Genomic DNA, 26328 nt, shown 5'->3' with positions numbered 1-26328 from the left:
CGCACACCCAGTATCGATGTTATTCATTGTAGCTGTGTTGCTTATATCATGTCTGCCTGTCATGTTTTTACCCTTATACGGTTTTTAATTGTGACAATAGCAAACCCACAAGAGTGCTCAGGTGTTAATATTCAAAGCCTTACAGTTCTACAGTTCAGACTGGGATATGTAGGCCTACTTAACAAAAAAAAAAAAAAGAAGTCTCTTGTGCTGAATCTGCTCACTTTTCCCCAGGATTATTTGATGAATAGAAGATTCAAAAGAACAGCATTTATCTGAAATAGAAATTGTACTCAACTGTTTTCAACACTGATAATAATCATAAATGTTTGTTGAGCATCAAATCCTCATATGAGAATGATTTGTGAAGGATCACGTGACACTGAAGACTGGAGTAATGATGATAAATTCAGCTTTGATCACAGGTAGGGATGGGCGATATGGACTTAAAAATTTATCCCGATATTTTCTAGTATTTATTGCGATAACGATATCAATGACGATACATGTAGTATCATTCCCCATGTTTAAATTTTTTAATAATTTTTTTATGTAAAATTCCACACCAGCCTTTTCAGAAATTGAAAAGTTGCAGATATAATTGTCTTCTGTAAAAGTGCAGGAAATGTTTAAATAGTGCAACTGTGCTAAAAAACGTCACACAATACAAACAAAAATAATTTTTAAATCAATGAAAAGTTTTACATGTAAACCGATTCTGTATTTATTCATACATGGTGCAAACAGTGGTAAAAATAGCAGAAACAGCAAAAGTAATTATCCCAAAAATGTCTTCAGATTACAAAAAAGTTGAAAATAATGATTTAATGATAGAACTTCAGTAATTTGAGTTGATAATATAATAATACCACGAATTATTCTACTAATAAAAATAAACTGCACTAAGGAATAATGAGCTTCTGGGTTCATGAATATTAATCACGTTGTCAGCGTTCATTCCAACTGATTGGCTGAAATCAAAACAGGCACAGTAATAGGTGCGCGCCAGCCAATGAGATTCCCGTTTGTGCATTCCTTTCTTCCTGTTCACGAAAGGCTGAATAATTCCAAATAAACGCCATTACTTTACAGGAAAATGCAACAAAGGATATTGTTTACATGTAGCACGTCAATTCTGTTTGGTATAAGACTCTCTCGCTCTCTCTTTGAGTGTGTGTGAAACACTGAGCGCTCTCAGTCGCGCGCCTCACACTAGTGTTTAATGTGCGTCATATACACTGCGCATTCATTGAGATTAACTGAAATAGTGTGCTTTACCGATCGATTGAGACAGAGCGAATCTCTTAAGCGCTCAGTCCAAGTGCTCAGCGAGTGAAAATACATCTGTATGGTTCAGATTGCCCTCAGGTAGCCCCTCGTTTAGCTATGAACTCTTCCGCAGCTTCCACCATAGTTGTTTTCGTTCTGCACGTGAGATGCGGATTCAGTGCCGCAGCTCCTATCAAGCACTGCGCGTAGAGCACCAAGTGCTGAGGGGGCACCACAAGAAATTCTCTCTCCAACCCCCGTTCAGCTATACAGAGTGACGAACGCAGCCACCGCGGCCATCATAAAGTAATAACGTTTAGGGCATCAAGAGACGGCCAGCGGTGGCACGGTGCGGATGGGTCGCGCCATCAACTAGGCTTTATCGTTATTATCGCGGGAAGGCAAATTCTTATCGTGGGGAGAATTTTTACCGGTATATCGCAAACGATAAGATATCGCCCATCCCTACCAGACAGGCTCCAAAATCCCTCCGTCCGTCTTCTCCCACCCCTGACCCTCGTCATAGGGTTTAAGGCCTCCGGAAGATCGGCTCAGCTGCCCGCTTGCCCGCTGGATGTGAGGGATGAGTGAGTCTTGGCAGTGGGGCAGGCGAGCAAAATCGACTCTCGACTTAATGCTGAGGGTCTCGTCTTCTCCCACAATCTTCTTGAGCATCTTGCTCCTGACCGGCTTGACTGATGTCTCACATGCTTGACTGTACATCACACACGTGAAGACCTCCAGCTGCTCCTGCACTTCCAACTTCACCTTCCACTCATCGCACAGCTGACTGGAGGAAGATTGTTGGGATAATTGCTAAGTTTGCTCTCTCCAAATATTATATTCAATACATTCAAATTCAATTGTCTAAAATTCATCCACCAACCTGAAAGCCTTTTGAAATTTGGGGTTCTTCTGGAGCTTTTTGAGCGGTGTCACCTTGCCCTTGCCTTTGAAGGTGCTGGTGCAGTCCTCACCACTAAACACACAGTAGCCGAGCAGCTGCTGCAGTCCGGCTGCCCAAGAGGAGTGGCCAGCTCTGGGACATTGACCAGCTGACGGTGGCGGCCCATGCCAGTGTCGAGGTAGATGACAAGGTTGATGGTGTCAGCGTGATGCAGGATGAAGGATGAAGAAGATGTCGGTGTCCAGGGTCCTCACTACTGCCGACTTGAATCCCAGCTTGACGGCATGATGCAGGCGGAGCACAAACGGCTGTCTATCTCCTCCTGGTCTGACTGGAGGGCATGGATCTCAATAAACTCAACCTGAAATGGCAGAAAACACCCCAATGCACGGTAGCTTATATTCTTGGCAAACAATCTGCTAACACAAGACCTCACTGAAGTTTCCTAGGTATGGATCAATCAACTTCTCCATCCGACGACATTAGCTGATGAGCTGTTCCCTCCACAATGAGAGCAGCCGCCTCGCACTTCTCCAGTTGGGATGCTTCCTCCTTACTCCCCCAGACCTTGAGCATCAACTGATAAACGACAGAAAGCGAGTTTAATTGTATCGATAAGAGCAGGGGTTTGGCAGCCCAGAGTGAGAGATATTAATATTATTAACCCTATAAAGCCTATTGTATAATATTTGATATGTACATTTCTAAGGCCTCTTTGATCATGATAAACATAATCAAAACTTTGCTGAAAAAACATCTGCACACAATCTACTGTTGTCTGATTGATAGTTTGATTATCCATACATAATGTTTTAGGAAACCCATGTTAAAATGTGAGTATCAAATATGATCCATCAGGCTTTTGAGTTTATTTGTTCATCTCTCAGTCATCAAAAACTACAGAGCTTAGATCGTGAAAGCATTTCAATATAATCTTACTAAGACATTATTGGGGAATATAGAGTGACAACAGATATTTATATGCATTTTAAGACTATTATAAAGATCTCACTGACTGACATTACAAGCTATCAGAATTTCATCTTACGTTTTGACAATATAAATATCAGCAGGTGCACAAAATTACACATTTTTGCTCAGTTTGAGCTTCTGAATAAAATTAAGGTGTTTTTTTCCCCTCTTTGAAAATCTTAATCATAGTCTAATAATATCATAGTATATGCGCCATAAAAGCCTGAAGTATGAAACTCAACTAAACACAAACACACATACATAAACTTTCATTTTAATACCATGAAAAAAAAGTTAAAATAATACGAACTAAAAAATTCACCATTAAACTAATACAAGGAAACATTATTTAAAACATTTTTTATTCATATGCAATAATATAGAAAAATATAGTAAAAAATAAATAAATAAAAGTATTTAGCAACACATTTTGATGCATGCAGAGTAAGGTGACCAGATTTCTGAAATGGAAACTTGGACATTTCCGATTTGAGTGGTCAAAATATCACTAAATCTCATTTGTTATTAGGCCTGTCCATTAATTAAAAACAGGGACAATATATTTTTGAATGTTTTTTGTTGTCGTTGTGGGCTGGGCTCCCTATATTATTATTAACATTAACAATTATTATGATTTAGTTTTATTATTATTACGATTTTTGGTCTGGTTTTAATACAATTCACTGCACCCGCAAAAACAAAAACAAAAAAACAATCAAACAATGAAAACAGTTCATAGTAAAACCACCACTGTAAATCACAAGCCGTTCAAAACAATATTAGAACATGATTTAACAAAAACACATTACACAAATAAAACAACATAAATATGGAATAAAACTATTTAACAAATATAATTGTATTTAATACTTTAATTTTCACAAGTTTATACTGTATAAATTACTTTTTTTCTTTTACTTCAAATGTTTTGTTACGTTTGTGCTTGAAATAACTGTTACTATCTTTAATTGGTCTTGTTATTTTGCATTTTAGGCTTATTTTATGCATGTATTTAAGTATGTGTGTATTCTGCACATGTATTTGTTGTGAGCTAGGGTAAGGTGTAATTGTTTAGCTTTTATATATATATACACACACACACACACACACACACACACACACACACACACACACACACACACACACACACACACACACACACACACACACACACACACACACACACACACACACACACACACACACACACATATAGTAATTTGTACTATATGTAGTATGTTAGTATGGTAGTATGCTACTACCTTGAAAGTGATAACGATGTTTCTTTAGATATTTGACGATAATGGCGGTCTGCTTTCGGTGACGTTCATCATGAAGCTGCGTGCGCGACCAAGTAGAGTCAGCGCAGCTCACAGCGCCATCCGCTGGTGAAAGAATTACAACATGATGCCCCAGCAGCTGCTGTATGTTGGGCTTTTTTGCAATGTATATGCCGGTTGTTTTGAACGAGCTGTAAAAAACGGGGACATTTCTGGAAAACGTCCGCCTGGTAATTGTAGAGATATCTAGCATTTCTGAGTGATGATGATGCAGAGGAATCACTGATTCAAAGTTTTGAACTGATTCAATGAAACAGATTCAGACTTTTTATTAAAGAAAACGTCCAAATTAAGTTCATAACTATTCAATAAATGTGTTTAGATCGATGCGCGGTCACGTGCTCTGCTCATATGAAATATTTGAGTTTTAGTTGCTATGGCGACGCATGTTATGAACATTGTTATGAATTGATTCTGATCTCATATGCAGGCGCACTGATCGCGATCCTATGATCGCGATCTGTTGTTGAGAGAGACGAGGCGAATTCAAAAACTTTTGCAGAATATTTTCTGTGCTGACTGAGATTTTGAAGCTGTTCGGACGATTCCTGAGACAAGAGTTTTATTCTGGAAGAACAACGCAGGAGATATCCTTTACACAGAGTTATATTTTTGAGTTTTAGTTCTTATTATTTATATAGTGCTATCTTATTGTTCTTTTCTTATTTTAGGAGTTTCAAATTTTATTTCTTTTTATTTTTTTATTTTTCTGGGAGGAGTATTTTTGAGGAGAGTTTATTGTATTGTATTGTATTGTGTTGTGTTGTGTTTTGTGTTTTGTATTGTTTTTATTCCAGATTGGAGGAGGATGTCGATGGCGAATATGATGGGTGAAACAGGAGGTGAGTGCTTTAGGTGTTTCATTTGTTTATGGGATGTTATGTTTCTGAAATATTCCAGCCTCTCCAAATCCAGGAGAGCCACTTTCTCTCAGACGGCTGGTCAGGAGGTTTGGAGACCCTGTTCTGTTCTGATGACCGACCCAGACACAGATCCAGGAGCTTCCTACACATTTAGCACTTATGTCTTCTGAGTTTTGTGTTTCTGTGTCCACAGGTCAGACGGACAGGAAGAGGGAGTGGCAGAGCGGCAGCCGGGAGAGCCAGGACGATGGACGTCCATCCACTCCATCTAAACTCTTACGCAGAGGTCAGAATAGGCTTTTATTGAAGAAGTTATTGCTCAGTTATCAAATAATGTGTCATTGAAAATAGAAAGTTGAAAAATAAATAAATACAGTAACAATTTGATGTGACCACTGACATTGATTATTAATATGATAAGAAATATCTTCACCAAGCATCATGTCCATATCATCTTTGTCCCTCTCTGACAATATAGTGAGGTGGTTCTCTAGAGAGTCGTTGAGCCTCAGCAGCCGAGGCACGTACATCGTCGAATGGAGTGGCGATCGGTCGGATAGCCTAAGCGAACAGGGCAGTTCCAGCGACTGTTGTTTGTCCAGGTCCGACAGCCTCGAAGAGTGGATGTGCCCTCCGCTGCCAGGTCAAGTTCCCGTCGAGCCAACGGAGACTTCAAATGGCCTTATGGAGGCTTCACCAGTGAACAGGAGCTCAACAGGTGAGACTGAAATAAAGCTGGGCGGTGTAAAGTGTACAGATGGAGATTTTTGCTATTTCATATTTCATTCTGACAGTCACAGTACAGTCACATTTAATTTCCTTTTGCTGAAATTTTCTTTCTGGAATCAAAGGGGTGGTTCCGTGGTTTTTTTCTAAGCTTGGTTGTGTTAATGGGGCGCAGTATAACATGTCTTAATACTTCTTTTTTTTTAAAACGCCGTATTTTTATTCTTATATTTTACCTTTATTCCACACCGCTGTCTCCACTGTCCTTTGAGCGGCTCGTTTGCTTCCTGCTTCTATGAAGCCCATCCCTCTGAAAAACGCAATGGTCTTAGATTGGTTAGATGGCCAAATGTAGTTTGTAGTTCTGCAACAGCTCTCTCTCTTTCGTAATGACTGCGACGTGGCCTCGCCCACTTTGTTGCGTGTTCACGGGGGCAGTGTTTATGTTAATAGCAAGGGTTTATGATATCAACAAACCGGGAAGAAGCTTGTTGTAGTCCAAACCGGCCGTTTTTGTAGGCAATAAACTGCCATAACTTTAAAAGACAATATCTAACTTTCAGCGCTGTAACTTTGCAGATACTGTTTATGCTCAAGCAGCAACATTACACACTAACTAAAGTTAAAAAAGTGAAATCGCATGCAACCACCCCTTTAACAGTAAAATGTAAGTTATGTCATTATATCACAGCCTAATTTGGCGTCAGAGATGTTTCTAATAATTCAGTTTTGTTTTCTTCATTTCAGAAAAACCTGCCGATTGTAAGAAGAGGAAAGGAGATCGTTCTTTCTTCAGGAACGTGTGTCAGGCTATGAGGCGCTCGCTCCTCTGCTGTTGTCTCGGTGCTGAGGATGTTGTGGAGCCGTTTGTTCCTCCAGCGGATCTGGAGCCAGAGCCCGATCCTGGTCCATCATCACCTGATCCAGATCCCTCCGGCGTCCAGCCAAATAACGGTCAATCCGCAGACATTATTCCTCCAACATTGTTTTAAACAGTATTATTATTTTCTTGTTTGCACTGATATTTTAAATATAAAACAAAGGATCTAGCAAGCTCATATATTTCTCATATTTTGTTTTTCAGACTCCTTTGAGACTCTCTATAACGTGGGAGAGACGATTGGATCCGGAGGATTCGGAAGAGTGTTTTTTTTCCTCTGATTCCTTGGCTCAAGCCGATTCGATTGCACATATGACGTTTTATAATTTGACGATGATTTTCCCGCCATTTTTAATTAACCTACTTTTGCGAACTCCTCCGAGGAATTTTCACAAACATTTTACCAGATCATCTTCAGACCATGCTGACAAAAAGTTATGGAATTCAAGTTGATTAGTTAAATCGTTTTTCGATAAACGCGCAAACAAATTTTACGTAGCTGTTGCAAAAATACAAAAGGCAATATCTCCGCAACGCTTTATCGTATTCAAACCAAACTTGGTACATGTCATCACAAGCATGACCTGAGGCAACATGGAGCGTTTCGGCGCAGGGCCACCTACTGGTCCAGAGATTCCAAAAAATTGCTATTTTTGCTTATAACTTCTGAACCGTCTGTCCAAAAATCAAAGTGGTCTCGTTAGATTCAGGACGGCATGCTGAGTCGTCTGATATAATTTTTTTTTTAAAAGAATAAAAAGAATTCTTTTTTTCAAACGCTTATAACTTTGGGTGTGGTTGACTTATTTTCATGGGAGTAATGTTTTTTGTCTCCTGAATCCTTGCCGAGTCCAACGACACCAGACTTGCCAGGTTTCGGCCTTTGGTTTGTGCAGCGTGGTAATTTAGCGTTTATAAAACGTTAGCTGATATCTTCAAACCCACTCGTCCGATCGAGACGAAACCAGCATCAGAAGTTTATCAAATTATCAAATTTAGCTGTTGGTTTTCTACCAGATTGCCCAGAAGTAAAAAAAAAATCTTTCATTCTTTAAAAAAAGAAAAACTTTTATTCAGTACTAACAAATCGTGGTAACAATATTAAGGAAAGTGAAACTGAGACGTATGTTAAATCCACCACAATGTTTACAGTGTCACCAACACAGATGTCCTACTGAACATGTATATAAATGTGTGGGCTGTTGGAGTTCATGAATGGTTATTTATCATGATGATCTGGCAACCTCTAACTGAACTGGACTATAGCTGTTGTGCCTGGATTTGTTTGTAAAGCTGGATGATCTTTGACATCGTAACATCTGTATTGCTGTTGCCGACCAGGTTAAGCTTTCATTTCAAATGTGAATGTTTTGATATGGCAATTTTGTAGAAACCTCAGTGCTTTTTGACTGTAATGTCTTTGCTATTAGGGTTTGTCACAGCAGAAGTGAAACTTCTGTTTTCTCCCCATTTGAATTAGTCGTATGAATTTTATTTTTTATTTGCTTTATGTGAAATAAATGTGACGTTAAATCAAAATTTTGTCCTCAAGTCTGTAAAACCTATTTCAAATCCAGTTTCAGTTTATTTACCACATTATGGCAACTCCGATCAGCAACCCCCCCCCCCCCCCCCCGTACGCACACTGTGTACCATCATTTCAATACGTTTTTGTAAAGTAATTTCTAAATCATGTATAATATCAATCATTGTGTGGTACTTAATGTATAATCATCAGATTGAATGGAAAGAGGACTGCTGGAGTTTACCCAGTAAATACTGTCTCACCAATAAAATTAAAGAAATTACATATACGGTTATTCATTTGATTTCCAGTGAAACAAGTCTCAAGATGTTTTAGGGACATGGAGACAACATGCATCTTTTGTAAAACAAGAAGAATCCATAAAACATTTATTCATTTAATGTTTATGTTGGATTGATGTTGATTATCTGATATTTAAATTCACAAAACTAAAGATCTATCTGGTAAAGATATATTTTTGTTTTACAAAAATAAGAGGTTGGAGCAAAATTTGGTGGTTAACTTGATAATTACGTATGGAAAATAACGTGTAGGCTACCCAAACAGAAATGGACAAATAATAAACCTAACATTATATTATTTAAAACTGAACTTAAACATTATATTTAGGCCCTAACAGATGCAAGAAATAAAGAGCGAAACGGATGTATAGAATTTTTGAATTCTTCTCTTTTTGGATTTTTTTTGTTGTGAGTTTTCCCCAGTATAGTTTATTTTTGTTATTTTTAATGTTGTTAAAACATTGTTGTTTTTCTGTTGTTTCCTTTGATGCTATTATGAATGTAATGGATAATAATACACTGTGATCCTCTGTATTGTAGGCCTATGTCAGGGGTGTCCAATCCTGCTCCTGGAGGGCCACTGTCCTTCAGAGTTTAGCTCCAACCCCAATTAAGCACACCTGTACAACCTAATCAAGGTCTTATTAGGCATACTAGAAACTTCCAGACAGGTGTTGAGGCAAGTTGGAGCTAAACCCTGCAGGACAGTGGCCCTCCAGGACCGAGTTTGGACACCCCTGGCCTATGTTGTTCGTTCTTGTTATACAATAAAATAATAATTTTGTGGTTGACTTTTCCCTTGCCGTAGTTGAGCGTGTTTACAAAAAACAATGGGAAAGTAGCGCAAGGCAATAGAAAACCGCGGTCTGTGTGAATGGCCCCTTTAGGGGTGCTTCTCAATTCTTATTTGTGCATTCTCGTTTCCTTTCCTATCTTCCTTTCCACGCGTCTTATCTCCACCCCTTCAGGGTGCGAGGGAAGGACGCAAGGAAAAGACGAGAGGACAGAGGAATTGAATCAAGTGAAATGATATCCTCGCTACTGAAGCGTCACTTCAAGTACTAAATGAATGATGACTCTACACCGCTGGATTTATCTTGCATGTCGGGATTCTTGAACATTACAGATAATTATTTATATTGTAACAGTTTCAACCTCCACAAAACACCAAATCTGTATTTTTTTTTAAATTACCAGTTATTATTAACAATTAATTATTCCCAGTTATGAACTGCTTTTTATTTGTTAATAGTATTACAGTTTGTTTAATTTTCTTGTGCTCTGCTATAATTCTGCAACTGTCCTAGGCTAGAGTTTTTGTAATTTGACATACATTTGCGTCTTGTTCATGTAAACAATAATGATAATTATAATAATACTAGGCTAATTAATAAACTGTGGCAAGATGTGTAACGTTTAGTCGATAAAACACTCCTCAGGAAGAAGCCTCAATCAGGGCCAGCCCAAGCCTTTATGGGGCCCTAAGCAGAATTTTATTTGGGGGCCCCTTGGTGCCACCAATACAATTGACTATTGTCAATTCTTGATAATTCGCACACCCAGTATCGATGTTATTCATTGTAGCTGTGTTGCTTATATCATGTCTGCCTGTCATGTTTTTACCCTTATACGGTTTTTAATTGTGACAATAGCAAACCCACAAGAGTGCTCAGGTGTTAATATTCAAAGCCTTACAGTTCTACAGTTCAGACTGGGATATGTAGGCCTACTTAACAAAAAAAAAAAAAAGAAGTCTCTTGTGCTGAATCTGCTCACTTTTCCCCAGGATTATTTGATGAATAGAAGATTCAAAAGAACAGCATTTATCTGAAATAGAAATTGTACTCAACTGTTTTCAACACTGATAATAATCATAAATGTTTGTTGAGCATCAAATCCTCATATGAGAATGATTTGTGAAGGATCACGTGACACTGAAGACTGGAGTAATGATGATAAATTCAGCTTTGATCACAGGTAGGGATGGGCGATATGGACTTAAAAATTTATCCCGATATTTTCTAGTATTTATTGCGATAACGATATCAATGACGATACATGTAGTATCATTCCCCATGTTTAAATTTTTTAATAATTTTTTTATGTAAAATTCCACACCAGCCTTTTCAGAAATTGAAAAGTTGCAGATATAATTGTCTTCTGTAAAAGTGCAGGAAATGTTTAAATAGTGCAACTGTGCTAAAAAACGTCACACAATACAAACAAAAATAATTTTTAAATCAATGAAAAGTTTTACATGTAAACCGATTCTGTATTTATTCATACATGGTGCAAACAGTGGTAAAAATAGCAGAAACAGCAAAAGTAATTATCCCAAAAATGTCTTCAGATTACAAAAAAGTTGAAAATAATGATTTAATGATAGAACTTCAGTAATTTGAGTTGATAATATAATAATACCACGAATTATTCTACTAATAAAAATAAACTGCACTAAGGAATAATGAGCTTCTGGGTTCATGAATATTAATCACGTTGTCAGCGTTCATTCCAACTGATTGGCTGAAATCAAAACAGGCACAGTAATAGGTGCGCGCCAGCCAATGAGATTCCCGTTTGTGCATTCCTTTCTTCCTGTTCACGAAAGGCTGAATAATTCCAAATAAACGCCATTACTTTACAGGAAAATGCAACAAAGGATATTGTTTACATGTAGCACGTCAATTCTGTTTGGTATAAGACTCTCTCGCTCTCTCTTTGAGTGTGTGTGAAACACTGAGCGCTCTCAGTCGCGCGCCTCACACTAGTGTTTAATGTGCGTCATATACACTGCGCATTCATTGAGATTAACTGAAATAGTGTGCTTTACCGATCGATTGAGACAGAGCGAATCTCTTAAGTGCTCAGTCCAAGTGCTCAGCGAGTGAAAATACATCTGTATGGTTCAGATTGCCCTCAGGTAGCCCCTCGTTTAGCTATGAACTCTTCCGCAGCTTCCACCATAGTTGTTTTCGTTCTGCACGTGAGATGCGGATTCAGTGCCGCAGCTCCTATCAAGCACTGCGCGTAGAGCACCAAGTGCTGAGGGGGCACCACAAGAAATTCTCTCTCCAACCCCCGTTCAGCTATACAGAGTGACGAACGCAGCCACCGCGGCCATCATAAAGTAATAACGTTTAGGGCATCAAGAGACGGCCAGCGGTGGCACGGTGCGGATGGGTCGCGCCATCAACTAGGCTTTATCGTTATTATCGCGGGAAGGCAAATTCTTATCGTGGGGAGAATTTTTACCGGTATATCGCAAACGATAAGATATCGCCCATCCCTACCAGACAGGCTCCAAAATCCCTCCGTCCGTCTTCTCCCACCCCTGACCCTCGTCATAGGGTTTAAGGCCTCCGGAAGATCGGCTCAGCTGCCCGCTTGCCCGCTGGATGTGAGGGATGAGTGAGTCTTGGCAGTGGGGCAGGCGAGCAAAATCGACTCTCGACTTAATGCTGAGGGTCTCGTCTTCTCCCACAATCTTCTTGAGCATCTTGCTCCTGACCGGCTTGACTGATGTCTCACATGCTTGACTGTACATCACACACGTGAAGACCTCCAGCTGCTCCTGCACTTCCAACTTCACCTTCCACTCATCGCACAGCTGACTGGAGGAAGATTGTTGGGATAATTGCTAAGTTTGCTCTCTCCAAATATTATATTCAATACATTCAAATTCAATTGTCTAAAATTCATCCACCAACCTGAAAGCCTTTTGAAATTTGGGGTTCTTCTGGAGCTTTTTGAGCGGTGTCACCTTGCCCTTGCCTTTGAAGGTGCTGGTGCAGTCCTCACCACTAAACACACAGTAGCCGAGCAGCTGCTGCAGTCCGGCTGCCCAAGAGGAGTGGCCAGCTCTGGGACATTGACCAGCTGACGGTGGCGGCCCATGCCAGTGTCGAGGTAGATGACAAGGTTGATGGTGTCAGCGTGATGCAGGATGAAGGATGAAGAAGATGTCGGTGTCCAGGGTCCTCACTACTGCCGACTTGAATCCCAGCTTGACGGCATGATGCAGGCGGAGCACAAACGGCTGTCTATCTCCTCCTGGTCTGACTGGAGGGCATGGATCTCAATAAACTCAACCTGAAATGGCAGAAAACACCCCAATGCACGGTAGCTTATATTCTTGGCAAACAATCTGCTAACACAAGACCTCACTGAAGTTTCCTAGGTATGGATCAATCAACTTCTCCATCCGACGACATTAGCTGATGAGCTGTTCCCTCCACAATGAGAGCAGCCGCCTCGCACTTCTCCAGTTGGGATGCTTCCTCCTTACTCCCCCAGACCTTGAGCATCAACTGATAAACGACAGAAAGCGAGTTTAATTGTATCGATAAGAGCAGGGGTTTGGCAGCCCAGAGTGAGAGATATTAATATTATTAACCCTATAAAGCCTATTGTATAATATTTGATATGTACATTTCTAAGGCCTCTTTGATCATGATAAACATAATCAAAACTTTGCTGAAAAAACATCTGCACACAATCTACTGTTGTCTGATTGATAGTTTGATTATCCATACATAATGTTTTAGGAAACCCATGTTAAAATGTGAGTATCAAATATGATCCATCAGGCTTTTGAGTTTATTTGTTCATCTCTCAGTCATCAAAAACTACAGAGCTTAGATCGTGAAAGCATTTCAATATAATCTTACTAAGACATTATTGGGGAATATAGAGTGACAACAGATATTTATATGCATTTTAAGACTATTATAAAGATCTCACTGACTGACATTACAAGCTATCAGAATTTCATCTTACGTTTTGACAATATAAATATCAGCAGGTGCACAAAATTACACATTTTTGCTCAGTTTGAGCTTCTGAATAAAATTAAGGTGTTTTTTTCCCCTCTTTGAAAATCTTAATCATAGTCTAATAATATCATAGTATATGCGCCATAAAAGCCTGAAGTATGAAACTCAACTAAACACAAACACACATACATAAACTTTCATTTTAATACCATGAAAAAAAAGTTAAAATAATACGAACTAAAAAATTCACCATTAAACTAATACAAGGAAACATTATTTAAAACATTTTTTATTCATATGCAATAATATAGAAAAATATAGTAAAAAATAAATAAATAAAAGTATTTAGCAACACATTTTGATGCATGCAGAGTAAGGTGACCAGATTTCTGAAATGGAAACTTGGACATTTCCGATTTGAGTGGTCAAAATATCACTAAATCTCATTTGTTATTAGGCCTGTCCATTAATTAAAAACAGGGACAATATATTTTTGAATGTTTTTTGTTGTCGTTGTGGGCTGGGCTCCCTATATTATTATTAACATTAACAATTATTATGATTTAGTTTTATTATTATTACGATTTTTGGTCTGGTTTTAATACAATTCACTGCACCCGCAAAAACAAAAACAAAAAAACAATCAAACAATGAAAACAGTTCATAGTAAAACCACCACTGTAAATCACAAGCCGTTCAAAACAATATTAGAACATGATTTAACAAAAACACATTACACAAATAAAACAACATAAATATGGAATAAAACTATTTAACAAATATAATTGTATTTAATACTTTAATTTTCACAAGTTTATACTGTATAAATTACTTTTTTTCTTTTACTTCAAATGTTTTGTTACGTTTGTGCTTGAAATAACTGTTACTATCTTTAATTGGTCTTGTTATTTTGCATTTTAGGCTTATTTTATGCATGTATTTAAGTATGTGTGTATTCTGCACATGTATTTGTTGTGAGCTAGGGTAAGGTGTAATTGTTTAGCTTTTATATATATATACACACACACACACACACACACACACACACACACACACACACACACACACACACACACACACACACACACACACACACACACACACACACACACACACATATAGTAATTTGTACTATATGTAGTATGTTAGTATGGTAGTATGCTACTACCTTGAAAGTGATAACGATGTTTCTTTAGATATTTGACGATAATGGCGGTCTGCTTTCGGTGACGTTCATCATGAAGCTGCGTGCGCGACCAAGTAGAGTCAGCGCAGCTCACAGCGCCATCCGCTGGTGAAAGAATTACAACATGATGCCCCAGCAGCTGCTGTATGTTGGGCTTTTTTGCAATGTATATGCCGGTTGTTTTGAACGAGCTGTAAAAAACGGGGACATTTCTGGAAAACGTCCGCCTGGTAATTGTAGAGATATCTAGCATTTCTGAGTGATGATGATGCAGAGGAATCACTGATTCAAAGTTTTGAACTGATTCAATGAAACAGATTCAGACTTTTTATTAAAGAAAACGTCCAAATTAAGTTCATAACTATTCAATAAATGTGTTTAGATCGATGCGCGGTCACGTGCTCTGCTCATATGAATGATTTGAGTTTTAGTTGCTATGGCGACGCATGTTATGAACATTGTTATGAATTGATTCTGATCTCATATGCAGGCGCACTGATCGCGATCTGTTGTTGAGAGAGACGAGGCGAATTCAAAAACTTTTGCAGAATATTTTCTGTGCTGACTGAGATTTTGAAGCTGTTCGGACGATTCCTGAGACAAGAGTTTTATTCTGGAAGAACAACGCAGGAGATATCCTTTACACAGAGTTATATTTTTGAGTTTTAGTTCTTATTATTTATATAGTGCTATCTTATTGTTCTTTTCTTATTTTAGGAGTTTCAAATTTTATTTCTTTTTATTTTTTTATTTTTCTGGGAGGAGTATTTTTGAGGAGAGTTTATTGTATTGTATTGTATTGTGTTGTGTTGTGTTTTGTATTGTTTTTATTCCAGATTGGAGGAGGATGTCGATGGCGAATATGATGGGTGAAACAGGAGGTGAGTGCTTTAGGTGTTTCATTTGTTTATGGGATGTTATGTTTCTGAAATATTCCAGCCTCTCCAAATCCAGGAGAGCCACTTTCTCTCAGACGGCTGGTCAGGAGGTTTGGAGACCCTGTTCTGTTCTGATGACCGACCCAGACACAGATCCAGGAGCTTCCTACACATTTAGCACTTATGTCTTCTGAGTTTTGTGTTTCTGTGTCCACAGGTCAGACGGACAGGAAGAGGGAGTGGCAGAGCGGCAGCCGGGAGAGCCAGGACGATGGACGTCCATCCACTCCATCTAAACTCTTACGCAGAGGTCAGAATAGGCTTTTATTGAAGAAGTTATTGCTCAGTTATCAAATAATGTGTCATTGAAAATAGAAAGTTGAAAAATAAATAAATACAGTAACAATTTGATGTGACCACTGACATTGATTATTAATATGATAAGAAATATCTTCACCAAGCATCATGTCCATATCATCTTTGTCCCTCTCTGACAATATAGTGAGGTGGTTCTCTAGAGAGTCGTTGAGCCTCAGCAGCCGAGGCACGTACATCGTCGAATGGAGTGGCGATCGGTCGGATAGCCTAAGCGAACAGGGCAGTTCCAGCGACTGTTGTTTGTCCAGGTCCGACAGCCTCGAAGAGTGGATGTGCCCTCCGCTGCCAGGTCAAGTTCCCGTCGAGCCAACGGAGACTTCAAATGGCCTTATGGAGGCTTCACCAGTGAACAGGAGCTCAACAGGTGAGACTGAAATAAAGCTGGGCGGTGTAAAGTGTACAGATGGAGATTTTTGCTATTTCATATTTCATTCTGACAGTCACAGTACAGTCACATTTAATTTCCTTTTGCTGAAATTTTCTTTCTGGAATCAAAGGGGTGGTTCCGTGGTTTTTTTCTAAGCTTGGTTGTGTTAATGGGGCGCAGTATAACATGTCTTAATACTTCTTTTTTTTTAAAACGCCGTATTTTTATTCTTATATTTTACCTTTATTCCACACCGCTGTCTCCACTGTCCTTTGAGCGGCTCGTTTGCTTCCTGCTTCTATGAAGCCCATCCCTCTGAAAAACGCAATGGTCTTAGATTGGTTAGATGGCCAAATGTAGTTTGTAGTTCTGCAACAGCTCTCTCTCTTTCGTAATGACTGCGACGTGGCCTCGCCCACTTTGTTGCGTGTTCACGGGGGCAGTGTTTATGTTAATAGCAAGGGTTTATGATATCAACAAACCGGGAAGAAGCTTGTTGTAGTCCAAACCGGCCGTTTTTGTAGGCAATAAACTGCCATAACTTTAAAAGACAATATCTAACTTTCAGCGCTGTAACTTTGCAGATACTGTTTATGCTCAAGCAGCAACATTACACACTAACTAAAGTTAAAAAAGTGAAATCGCATGCAACCACCCCTTTAACAGTAAAATGTAAGTTATGTCATTATATCACAGCCTAATTTGGCGTCAGAGATGTTTCTAATAATTCAGTTTTGTTTTCTTCATTTCAGAAAAACCTGCCGATTGTAAGAAGAGGAAAGGAGATCGTTCTTTCTTCAGGAACGTGTGTCAGGCTATGAGGCGCTCGCTCCTCTGCTGTTGTCTCGGTGCTGAGGATGTTGTGGAGCCGTTTGTTCCTCCAGCGGATCTGGAGCCAGAGCCCGATCCTGGTCCATCATCACCTGATCCAGATCCCTCCGGCGTCCAGCCAAATAACGGTCAATCCGCAGACATTATTCCTCCAACATTGTTTTAAACAGTATTATTATTTTCTTGTTTGCACTGATATTTTAAATATAAAACAAAGGATCTAGCAAGCTCATATATTTCTCATATTTTGTTTTTCAGACTCCTTTGAGACTCTCTATAACGTGGGAGAGACGATTGGATCCGGAGGATTCGGAAGAGTGTTTTTTTTCCTCTGATTCCTTGGCTCAAGCCGATTCGATTGCACATATGACGTTTTATAATTTGACGATGATTTTCCCGCCATTTTTAATTAACCTACTTTTGCGAACTCCTCCGAGGAATTTTCACAAACATTTTACCAGATCATCTTCAGACCATGCTGACAAAAAGTTATGGAATTCAAGTTGATTAGTTAAATCGTTTTTCGATAAACGCGCAAACAAATTTTACGTAGCTGTTGCAAAAATACAAAAGGCAATATCTCCGCAACGCTTTATCGTATTCAAACCAAACTTGGTACATGTCATCACAAGCATGACCTGAGGCAACATGGAGCGTTTCGGCGCAGGGCCACCTACTGGTCCAGAGATTCCAAAAAATTGCTATTTTTGCTTATAACTTCTGAACCGTCTGTCCAAAAATCAAAGTGGTCTCGTTAGATTCAGGACGGCATGCTGAGTCGTCTGATATAATTTTTTTTTTAAAAGAATAAAAAGAATTCTTTTTTTCAAACGCTTATAACTTTGGGTGTGGTTGACTTATTTTCATGGGAGTAATGTTTTTTGTCTCCTGAATCCTTGCCGAGTCCAACGACACCAGACTTGCCAGGTTTCGGCCTTTGGTTTGTGCAGCGTGGTAATTTAGCGTTTATAAAACGTTAGCTGATATCTTCAAACCCACTCGTCCGATCGAGACGAAACCAGCATCAGAAGTTTATCAAATTATCAAATTTAGCTGTTGGTTTTCTACCAGATTGCCCAGAAGTAAAAAAAAAATCTTTCATTCTTTAAAAAAAGAAAAACTTTTATTCAGTACTAACAAATCGTGGTAACAATATTAAGGAAAGTGAAACTGAGACGTATGTTAAATCCACCACAATGTTTACAGTGTCACCAACACAGATGTCCTACTGAACATGTATATAAATGTGTGGGCTGTTGGAGTTCATGAATGGTTATTTATCATGATGATCTGGCAACCTCTAACTGAACTGGACTATAGCTGTTGTGCCTGGATTTGTTTGTAAAGCTGGATGATCTTTGACATCGTAACATCTGTATTGCTGTTGCCGACCAGGTTAAGCTTTCATTTCAAATGTGAATGTTTTGATATGGCAATTTTGTAGAAACCTCAGTGCTTTTTGACTGTAATGTCTTTGCTATTAGGGTTTGTCACAGCAGAAGTGAAACTTCTGTTTTCTCCCCATTTGAATTAGTCGTATGAATTTTATTTTTTATTTGCTTTATGTGAAATAAATGTGACGTTAAATCAAAATTTTGTCCTCAAGTCTGTAAAACCTATTTCAAATCCAGTTTCAGTTTATTTACCACATTATGGCAACTCCGATCAGCAACTCTGCTCCAACCCCCCACCCCCCCCCCCCCCCCCCCCCGTACGCACACTGTGTACCATCATTTCAATACGTTTTTGTAAAGTAATTTCTAAATCATGTATAATATCAATCATTTTGTGGTACTTAATGTATAATCATCAGATTGAATGGAAAGAGGACTGCTGGAGTTTACCCAGTAAATACTGTCTCAACAATAAAATTAAAGAAATTACATATACGGTTATTCATTTGATTTCCAGTGAAACAAGTCTCAAGATGTTTTAGGGACATGGAGACAACATGCATCTTTTGTAAAACAAGAAGAATCCATAAAACATTTATTCATTTAATGTTTATGTTGGATTGATGTTGATTATCTGATATTTAAATTCACAAAACTAAAGATCTATCTGGTAAAGATATATTTTTGTTTTACAAAAATAAGAGGTTGGAGCAAAATTTGGTGGTTAACTTGATAATTACGTATGGAAAATAACGTGTAGGCTACCCAAACAGAAATGGACAAATAATAAACCTAACATTATATTATTTAAAACTGAACTTAAACATTATATTTAGGCCCTAAAAGATGCAAGAAATAAAGAGCGAAACGGATGTATAGAATTTTTGAATTCTTCTCTTTTTGGATTTTTTTTGTTGTGAGTTTTCCCCAGTATAGTTTATTTTTGTTATTTTTAATGTTGTTAAAACATTGTTGTTTTTCTGTTGTTTCCTTTGATGCTATTATGAATGTAATGGATAATAATACACTGTGATCCTCTGTATTGTAGGCCTATGTCAGGGGTGTCCAATCCTGCTCCTGGAGGGCCACTGTCCTTCAGAGTTTAGCTCCAACCCCAATTAAGCACACCTGTACAACCTAATCAAGGTCTTATTAGGCATACTAGAAACTTCCAGACAGGTGTTGAGGCAAGTTGGAGCTAAACCCTGCAGGACAGTGGCCCTCCAGGACCGAGTTTGGACACCCCTGGCCTATGTTGTTCGTTCTTGTTATACAATAAAATAATAATTTTGTGGTTGACTTTTCCCTTGCCGTAGTTGAGCGTGTTTACAAAAAACAATGGGAAAGTAGCGCAAGGCAATAGAAAACCGCGGTCTGTGTGAATGGCCCCTTTAGGGGTGCTTCTCAATTCTTATTTGTGCATTCTCGTTTCCTTTCCTATCTTCCTTTCCACGCGTCTTATCTCCACCCCTTCAGGGTGCGAGGGAAGGACGCAAGGAAAAGACGAGAGGACAGAGGAATTGAATCAAGTGAAATGATATCCTCGCTACTGAAGCGTCACTTCAAGTACTAAATGAATGATGACTCTACACCGCTGGATTTATCTTGCATGTCGGGATTCTTGAACATTACAGATAATTATTTATATTGTAACAGTTTCAACCTCCACAAAACACCAAATCTGTATTTTTTTTTAAATTACCAGTTATTATTAACAATTAATTATTCCCAGTTATGAACTGCTTTTTATTTGTTAATAGTATTACAGTTTGTTTAATTTTCTTGTGCTCTGCTATAATTCTGCAACTGTCCTAGGCTAGAGTTTTTGTAATTTGACATACATTTGCGTCTTGTTCATGTAAACAATAATGATAATTATAATAATACTAGGCTAATTAATAAACTGTGGCAAGATGTGTAACGTTTAGTCGATAAAACACTCCTCAGGAAGAAGCCTCAATCAGGGCCAGCCCAAGCCTTTATGGGGCCCTAAGCAGAATTTTATTTGGGGGCCCCTTGGTGCCACCAATACAATTGACTATTGTCAATTCTTGATAATTCGCACACCCAGTATCGATGTTATTCATTGTAGCTGTGTTGCTTATATCATGTCTGCCTGTCATGTTTTTACCCTTATACGGTTTTTAATTGTGACAATAGCAAACCCACAAGAGTGCTCAGGTGTTAATATTCAAAGCCTTACAGTTCTACAGTTCAGACTGGGATATGTAGGCCTACTTAACAAAAAAAAAAAAAAGAAGTCTCTTGTGCTGAATCTGCTCACTTTTCCCCAGGATTATTTGATGAATAGAAGATTCAAAAGAACAGCATTTATCTGAAATAGAAATTGTACTCAACTGTTTTCAACACTGATAATAATCATAAATGTTTGTTGAGCATCAAATCCTCATATGAGAATGATTTGTGAAGGATCACGTGACACTGAAGACTGGAGTAATGATGATAAATTCAGCTTTGATCACAGGTAGGGATGGGCGATATGGACTTAAAAATTTATCCCGATATTTTCTAGTATTTATTGCGATAACGATATCAATGACGATACATGTAGTATCATTCCCCATGTTTAAATTTTTTAATAATTTTTTTATGTAAAATTCCACACCAGCCTTTTCAGAAATTGAAAAGTTGCAGATATAATTGTCTTCTGTAAAAGTGCAGGAAATGTTTAAATAGTGCAACTGTGCTAAAAAACGTCACACAATACAAACAAAAATAATTTTTAAATCAATGAAAAGTTTTACATGTAAACCGATTCTGTATTTATTCATACATGGTGCAAACAGTGGTAAAAATAGCAGAAACAGCAAAAGTAATTATCCCAAAAATGTCTTCAGATTACAAAAAAGTTGAAAATAATGATTTAATGATAGAACTTCAGTAATTTGAGTTGATAATATAATAATACCACGAATTATTCTACTAATAAAAATAAACTGCACTAAGGAATAATGAGCTTCTGGGTTCATGAATATTAATCACGTTGTCAGCGTTCATTCCAACTGATTGGCTGAAATCAAAACAGGCACAGTAATAGGTGCGCGCCAGCCAATGAGATTCCCGTTTGTGCATTCCTTTCTTCCTGTTCACGAAAGGCTGAATAATTCCAAATAAACGCCATTACTTTACAGGAAAATGCAACAAAGGATATTGTTTACATGTAGCACGTCAATTCTGTTTGGTATAAGACTCTCTCGCTCTCTCTTTGAGTGTGTGTGAAACACTGAGCGCTCTCAGTCGCGCGCCTCACACTAGTGTTTAATGTGCGTCATATACACTGCGCATTCATTGAGATTAACTGAAATAGTGTGCTTTACCGATCGATTGAGACAGAGCGAATCTCTTAAGTGCTCAGTCCAAGTGCTCAGCGAGTGAAAATACATCTGTATGGTTCAGATTGCCCTCAGGTAGCCCCTCGTTTAGCTATGAACTCTTCCGCAGCTTCCACCATAGTTGTTTTCGTTCTGCACGTGAGATGCGGATTCAGTGCCGCAGCTCCTATCAAGCACTGCGCGTAGAGCACCAAGTGCTGAGGGGGCACCACAAGAAATTCTCTCTCCAACCCCCGTTCAGCTATACAGAGTGACGAACGCAGCCACCGCGGCCATCATAAAGTAATAACGTTTAGGGCATCAAGAGACGGCCAGCGGTGGCACGGTGCGGATGGGTCGCGCCATCAACTAGGCTTTATCGTTATTATCGCGGGAAGGCAAATTCTTATCGTGGGGAGAATTTTTACCGGTATATCGCAAACGATAAGATATCGCCCATCCCTACCAGACAGGCTCCAAAATCCCTCCGTCCGTCTTCTCCCACCCCTGACCCTCGTCATAGGGTTTAAGGCCTCCGGAAGATCGGCTCAGCTGCCCGCTTGCCCGCTGGATGTGAGGGATGAGTGAGTCTTGGCAGTGGGGCAGGCGAGCAAAATCGACTCTCGACTTAATGCTGAGGGTCTCGTCTTCTCCCACAATCTTCTTGAGCATCTTGCTCCTGACCGGCTTGACTGATGTCTCACATGCTTGACTGTACATCACACACGTGAAGACCTCCAGCTGCTCCTGCACTTCCAACTTCACCTTCCACTCATCGCACAGCTGACTGGAGGAAGATTGTTGGGATAATTGCTAAGTTTGCTCTCTCCAAATATTATATTCAATACATTCAAATTCAATTGTCTAAAATTCATCCACCAACCTGAAAGCCTTTTGAAATTTGGGGTTCTTCTGGAGCTTTTTGAGCGGTGTCACCTTGCCCTTGCCTTTGAAGGTGCTGGTGCAGTCCTCACCACTAAACACACAGTAGCCGAGCAGCTGCTGCAGTCCGGCTGCCCAAGAGGAGTGGCCAGCTCTGGGACATTGACCAGCTGACGGTGGCGGCCCATGCCAGTGTCGAGGTAGATGACAAGGTTGATGGTGTCAGCGTGATGCAGGATGAAGGATGAAGAAGATGTCGGTGTCCAGGGTCCTCACTACTGCCGACTTGAATCCCAGCTTGACGGCATGATGCAGGCGGAGCACAAACGGCTGTCTATCTCCTCCTGGTCTGACTGGAGGGCATGGATCTCAATAAACTCAACCTGAAATGGCAGAAAACACCCCAATGCACGGTAGCTTATATTCTTGGCAAACAATCTGCTAACACAAGACCTCACTGAAGTTTCCTAGGTATGGATCAATCAACTTCTCCATCCGACGACATTAGCTGATGAGCTGTTCCCTCCACAATGAGAGCAGCCGCCTCGCACTTCTCCAGTTGGGATGCTTCCTCCTTACTCCCCCAGACCTTGAGCATCAACTGATAAACGACAGAAAGCGAGTTTAATTGTATCGATAAGAGCAGGGGTTTGGCAGCCCAGAGTGAGAGATATTAATATTATTAACCCTATAAAGCCTATTGTATAATATTTGATATGTACATTTCTAAGGCCTCTTTGATCATGATAAACATAATCAAAACTTTGCTGAAAAAACATCTGCACACAATCTACTGTTGTCTGATTGATAGTTTGATTATCCATACATAATGTTTTAGGAAACCCATGTTAAAATGTGAGTATCAAATATGATCCATCAGGCTTTTGAGTTTATTTGTTCATCTCTCAGTCATCAAAAACTACAGAGCTTAGATCGTGAAAGCATTTCAATATAATCTTACTAAGACATTATTGGGGAATATAGAGTGACAACAGATATTTATATGCATTTTAAGACTATTATAAAGATCTCACTGACTGACATTACAAGCTATCAGAATTTCATCTTACGTTTTGACAATATAAATATCAGCAGGTGCACAAAATTACACATTTTTGCTCAGTTTGAGCTTCTGAATAAAATTAAGGTGTTTTTTTCCCCTCTTTGAAAATCTTAATCATAGTCTAATAATATCATAGTATATGCGCCATAAAAGCCTGAAGTATGAAACTCAACTAAACACAAACACACATACATAAACTTTCATTTTAATACCATGAAAAAAAAGTTAAAATAATACGAACTAAAAAATTCACCATTAAACTAATACAAGGAAACATTATTTAAAACATTTTTTATTCATATGCAATAATATAGAAAAATATAGTAAAAAATAAATAAATAAAAGTATTTAGCAACACATTTTGATGCATGCAGAGTAAGGTGACCAGATTTCTGAAATGGAAACTTGGACATTTCCGATTTGAGTGGTCAAAATATCACTAAATCTCATTTGTTATTAGGCCTGTCCATTAATTAAAAACAGGGACAATATATTTTTGAATGTTTTTTGTTGTCGTTGTGGGCTGGGCTCCCTATATTATTATTAACATTAACAATTATTATGATTTAGTTTTATTATTATTACGATTTTTGGTCTGGTTTTAATACAATTCACTGCACCCGCAAAAACAAAAACAAAAAAACAATCAAACAATGAAAACAGTTCATAGTAAAACCACCACTGTAAATCACAAGCCGTTCAAAACAATATTAGAACATGATTTAACAAAAACACATTACACAAATAAAACAACATAAATATGGAATAAAACTATTTAACAAATATAATTGTATTTAATACTTTAATTTTCACAAGTTTATACTGTATAAATTACTTTTTTTCTTTTACTTCAAATGTTTTGTTACGTTTGTGCTTGAAATAACTGTTACTATCTTTAATTGGTCTTGTTATTTTGCATTTTAGGCTTATTTTATGCATGTATTTAAGTATGTGTGTATTCTGCACATGTATTTGTTGTGAGCTAGGGTAAGGTGTAATTGTTTAGCTTTTATATATACACACACACACACACACACACACACACACACACACACACACACACACACACACACACACACACACACACACACACACACACACACACACACACACATATAGTAATTTGTACTATATGTAGTATGTTAGTATGGTAGTATGCTACTACCTTGAAAGTGATAACGATGTTTCTTTAGATATTTGACGATAATGGCGGTCTGCTTTCGGTGACGTTCATCATGAAGCTGCGTGCGCGACCAAGTAGAGTCAGCGCAGCTCACAGCGCCATCCGCTGGTGAAAGAATTACAACATGATGCCCCAGCAGCTGCTGTATGCTGGGCTTTTTTGCAATGTATATGCCGGTTGTTTTGAACGAGCTGTAAAAAACGGGGACATTTCTGGAAAACGTCCGCCTGGTAATTGTAGAGATATCTAGCATTTCTGAGTGATGATGATGCAGAGGAATCACTGATTCAAAGTTTTGAACTGATTCAATGAAACAGATTCAGACTTTTTATTAAAGAAAACGTCCAAATTAAGTTCATAACTATTCAATAAATGTGTTTAGATCGATGCGCGGTCACGTGCTCTGCTCATATGAATGATTTGAGTTTTAGTTGCTATGGCGACGCATGTTATGAACATTGTTATGAATTGATTCTGATCTCATATGCAGGCGCACTGATCGCGATCTGTTGTTGAGAGAGACGAGGCGAATTCAAAAACTTTTGCAGAATATTTTCTGTGCTGACTGAGATTTTGAAGCTGTTCGGACGATTCCTGAGACAAGAGTTTTATTCTGGAAGAACAACGCAGGAGATATCCTTTACACAGAGTTATATTTTTGAGTTTTAGTTCTTATTATTTATATAGTGCTATCTTATTGTTCTTTTCTTATTTTAGGAGTTTCAAATTTTATTTCTTTTTATTTTTTTATTTTTCTGGGAGGAGTATTTTTGAGGAGAGTTTATTGTATTGTATTGTATTGTGTTGTGTTGTGTTTTGTGTTTTGTATTGTTTTTATTCCAGATTGGAGGAGGATGTCGATGGCGAATATGATGGGTGAAACAGGAGGTGAGTGCTTTAGGTGTTTCATTTGTTTATGGGATGTTATGTTTCTGAAATATTCCAGCCTCTCCAAATCCAGGAGAGCCACTTTCTCTCAGACGGCTGGTCAGGAGGTTTGGAGACCCTGTTCTGTTCTGATGACCGACCCAGACACAGATCCAGGAGCTTCCTACACATTTAGCACTTATGTCTTCTGAGTTTTGTGTTTCTGTGTCCACAGGTCAGACGGACAGGAAGAGGGAGTGGCAGAGCGGCAGCCGGGAGAGCCAGGACGATGGACGTCCATCCACTCCATCTAAACTCTTACGCAGAGGTCAGAATAGGCTTTTATTGAAGAAGTTATTGCTCAGTTATCAAATAATGTGTCATTGAAAATAGAAAGTTGAAAAATAAATA

The 26328-nt window shown here is 38.6% G+C and overlaps 2 protein-coding genes and 3 long non-coding RNA genes across 5 annotated transcripts; 2 read left to right on the top strand and 3 right to left on the bottom strand.

The window, feature by feature from the left end:
* Window positions 1-513: 513 nt before the first annotated feature.
* Window positions 514-4505, bottom strand: LOC307132953. The gene is made up of 3 exons (XR_013817338.1): window positions 4411-4505; window positions 2156-2755; window positions 514-2059 (listed from the first exon to the last, which is right to left on the bottom strand). It is a non-coding gene; the product is annotated as an uncharacterized lncRNA (long non-coding RNA).
* Window positions 4506-5852: 1347 nt separating this feature from the next.
* Window positions 5853-7648, top strand: LOC307132363 (uncharacterized protein). The gene is made up of 3 exons (XM_079826611.1): window positions 5853-6069; window positions 6825-7031; window positions 7162-7648. The coding sequence occupies exons 1-3, from the start codon at window positions 5976-5978 to the stop codon at window positions 7236-7238; spliced, it is 378 nt and encodes a 125-aa protein (XP_079682737.1). The 5' UTR covers window positions 5853-5975; the 3' UTR covers window positions 7239-7648.
* A 2758-nt stretch (window positions 7649-10406) lies between these two features.
* On the bottom strand, window positions 10407-14824 carry LOC307132640. The gene is made up of 4 exons (XR_013817315.1): window positions 14725-14824; window positions 12949-13091; window positions 12492-12873; window positions 10407-12395 (listed from the first exon to the last, which is right to left on the bottom strand). It is a non-coding gene; the product is annotated as an uncharacterized lncRNA (long non-coding RNA).
* A 1321-nt stretch (window positions 14825-16145) lies between these two features.
* LOC307132392 (uncharacterized protein) lies at window positions 16146-17941 on the top strand. The gene is made up of 3 exons (XM_079826655.1): window positions 16146-16362; window positions 17118-17324; window positions 17455-17941. Exons 1-3 carry the CDS (start codon window positions 16269-16271, stop codon window positions 17529-17531), a joined length of 378 nt encoding a protein of 125 aa, XP_079682781.1. The 5' UTR covers window positions 16146-16268; the 3' UTR covers window positions 17532-17941.
* Window positions 17942-20720: 2779 nt separating this feature from the next.
* Window positions 20721-25132, bottom strand: LOC307132255. The gene is made up of 4 exons (XR_013817272.1): window positions 25033-25132; window positions 23263-23405; window positions 22806-23187; window positions 20721-22709 (listed from the first exon to the last, which is right to left on the bottom strand). It is a non-coding gene; the product is annotated as an uncharacterized lncRNA (long non-coding RNA).
* Window positions 25133-26328: the final 1196 nt, after the last annotated feature.

The sequence above is a fragment of the Gobio gobio genome (assembly GCF_949357685.1).
Source record: "Gobio gobio genome assembly, chromosome: 10".
NCBI lineage: Eukaryota > Metazoa > Chordata > Actinopteri > Cypriniformes > Gobionidae > Gobio > Gobio gobio.
The sequence above is the reverse complement of the archived record's forward strand: the minus strand, read 5'-3'. Positions and strand labels throughout refer to the sequence as shown.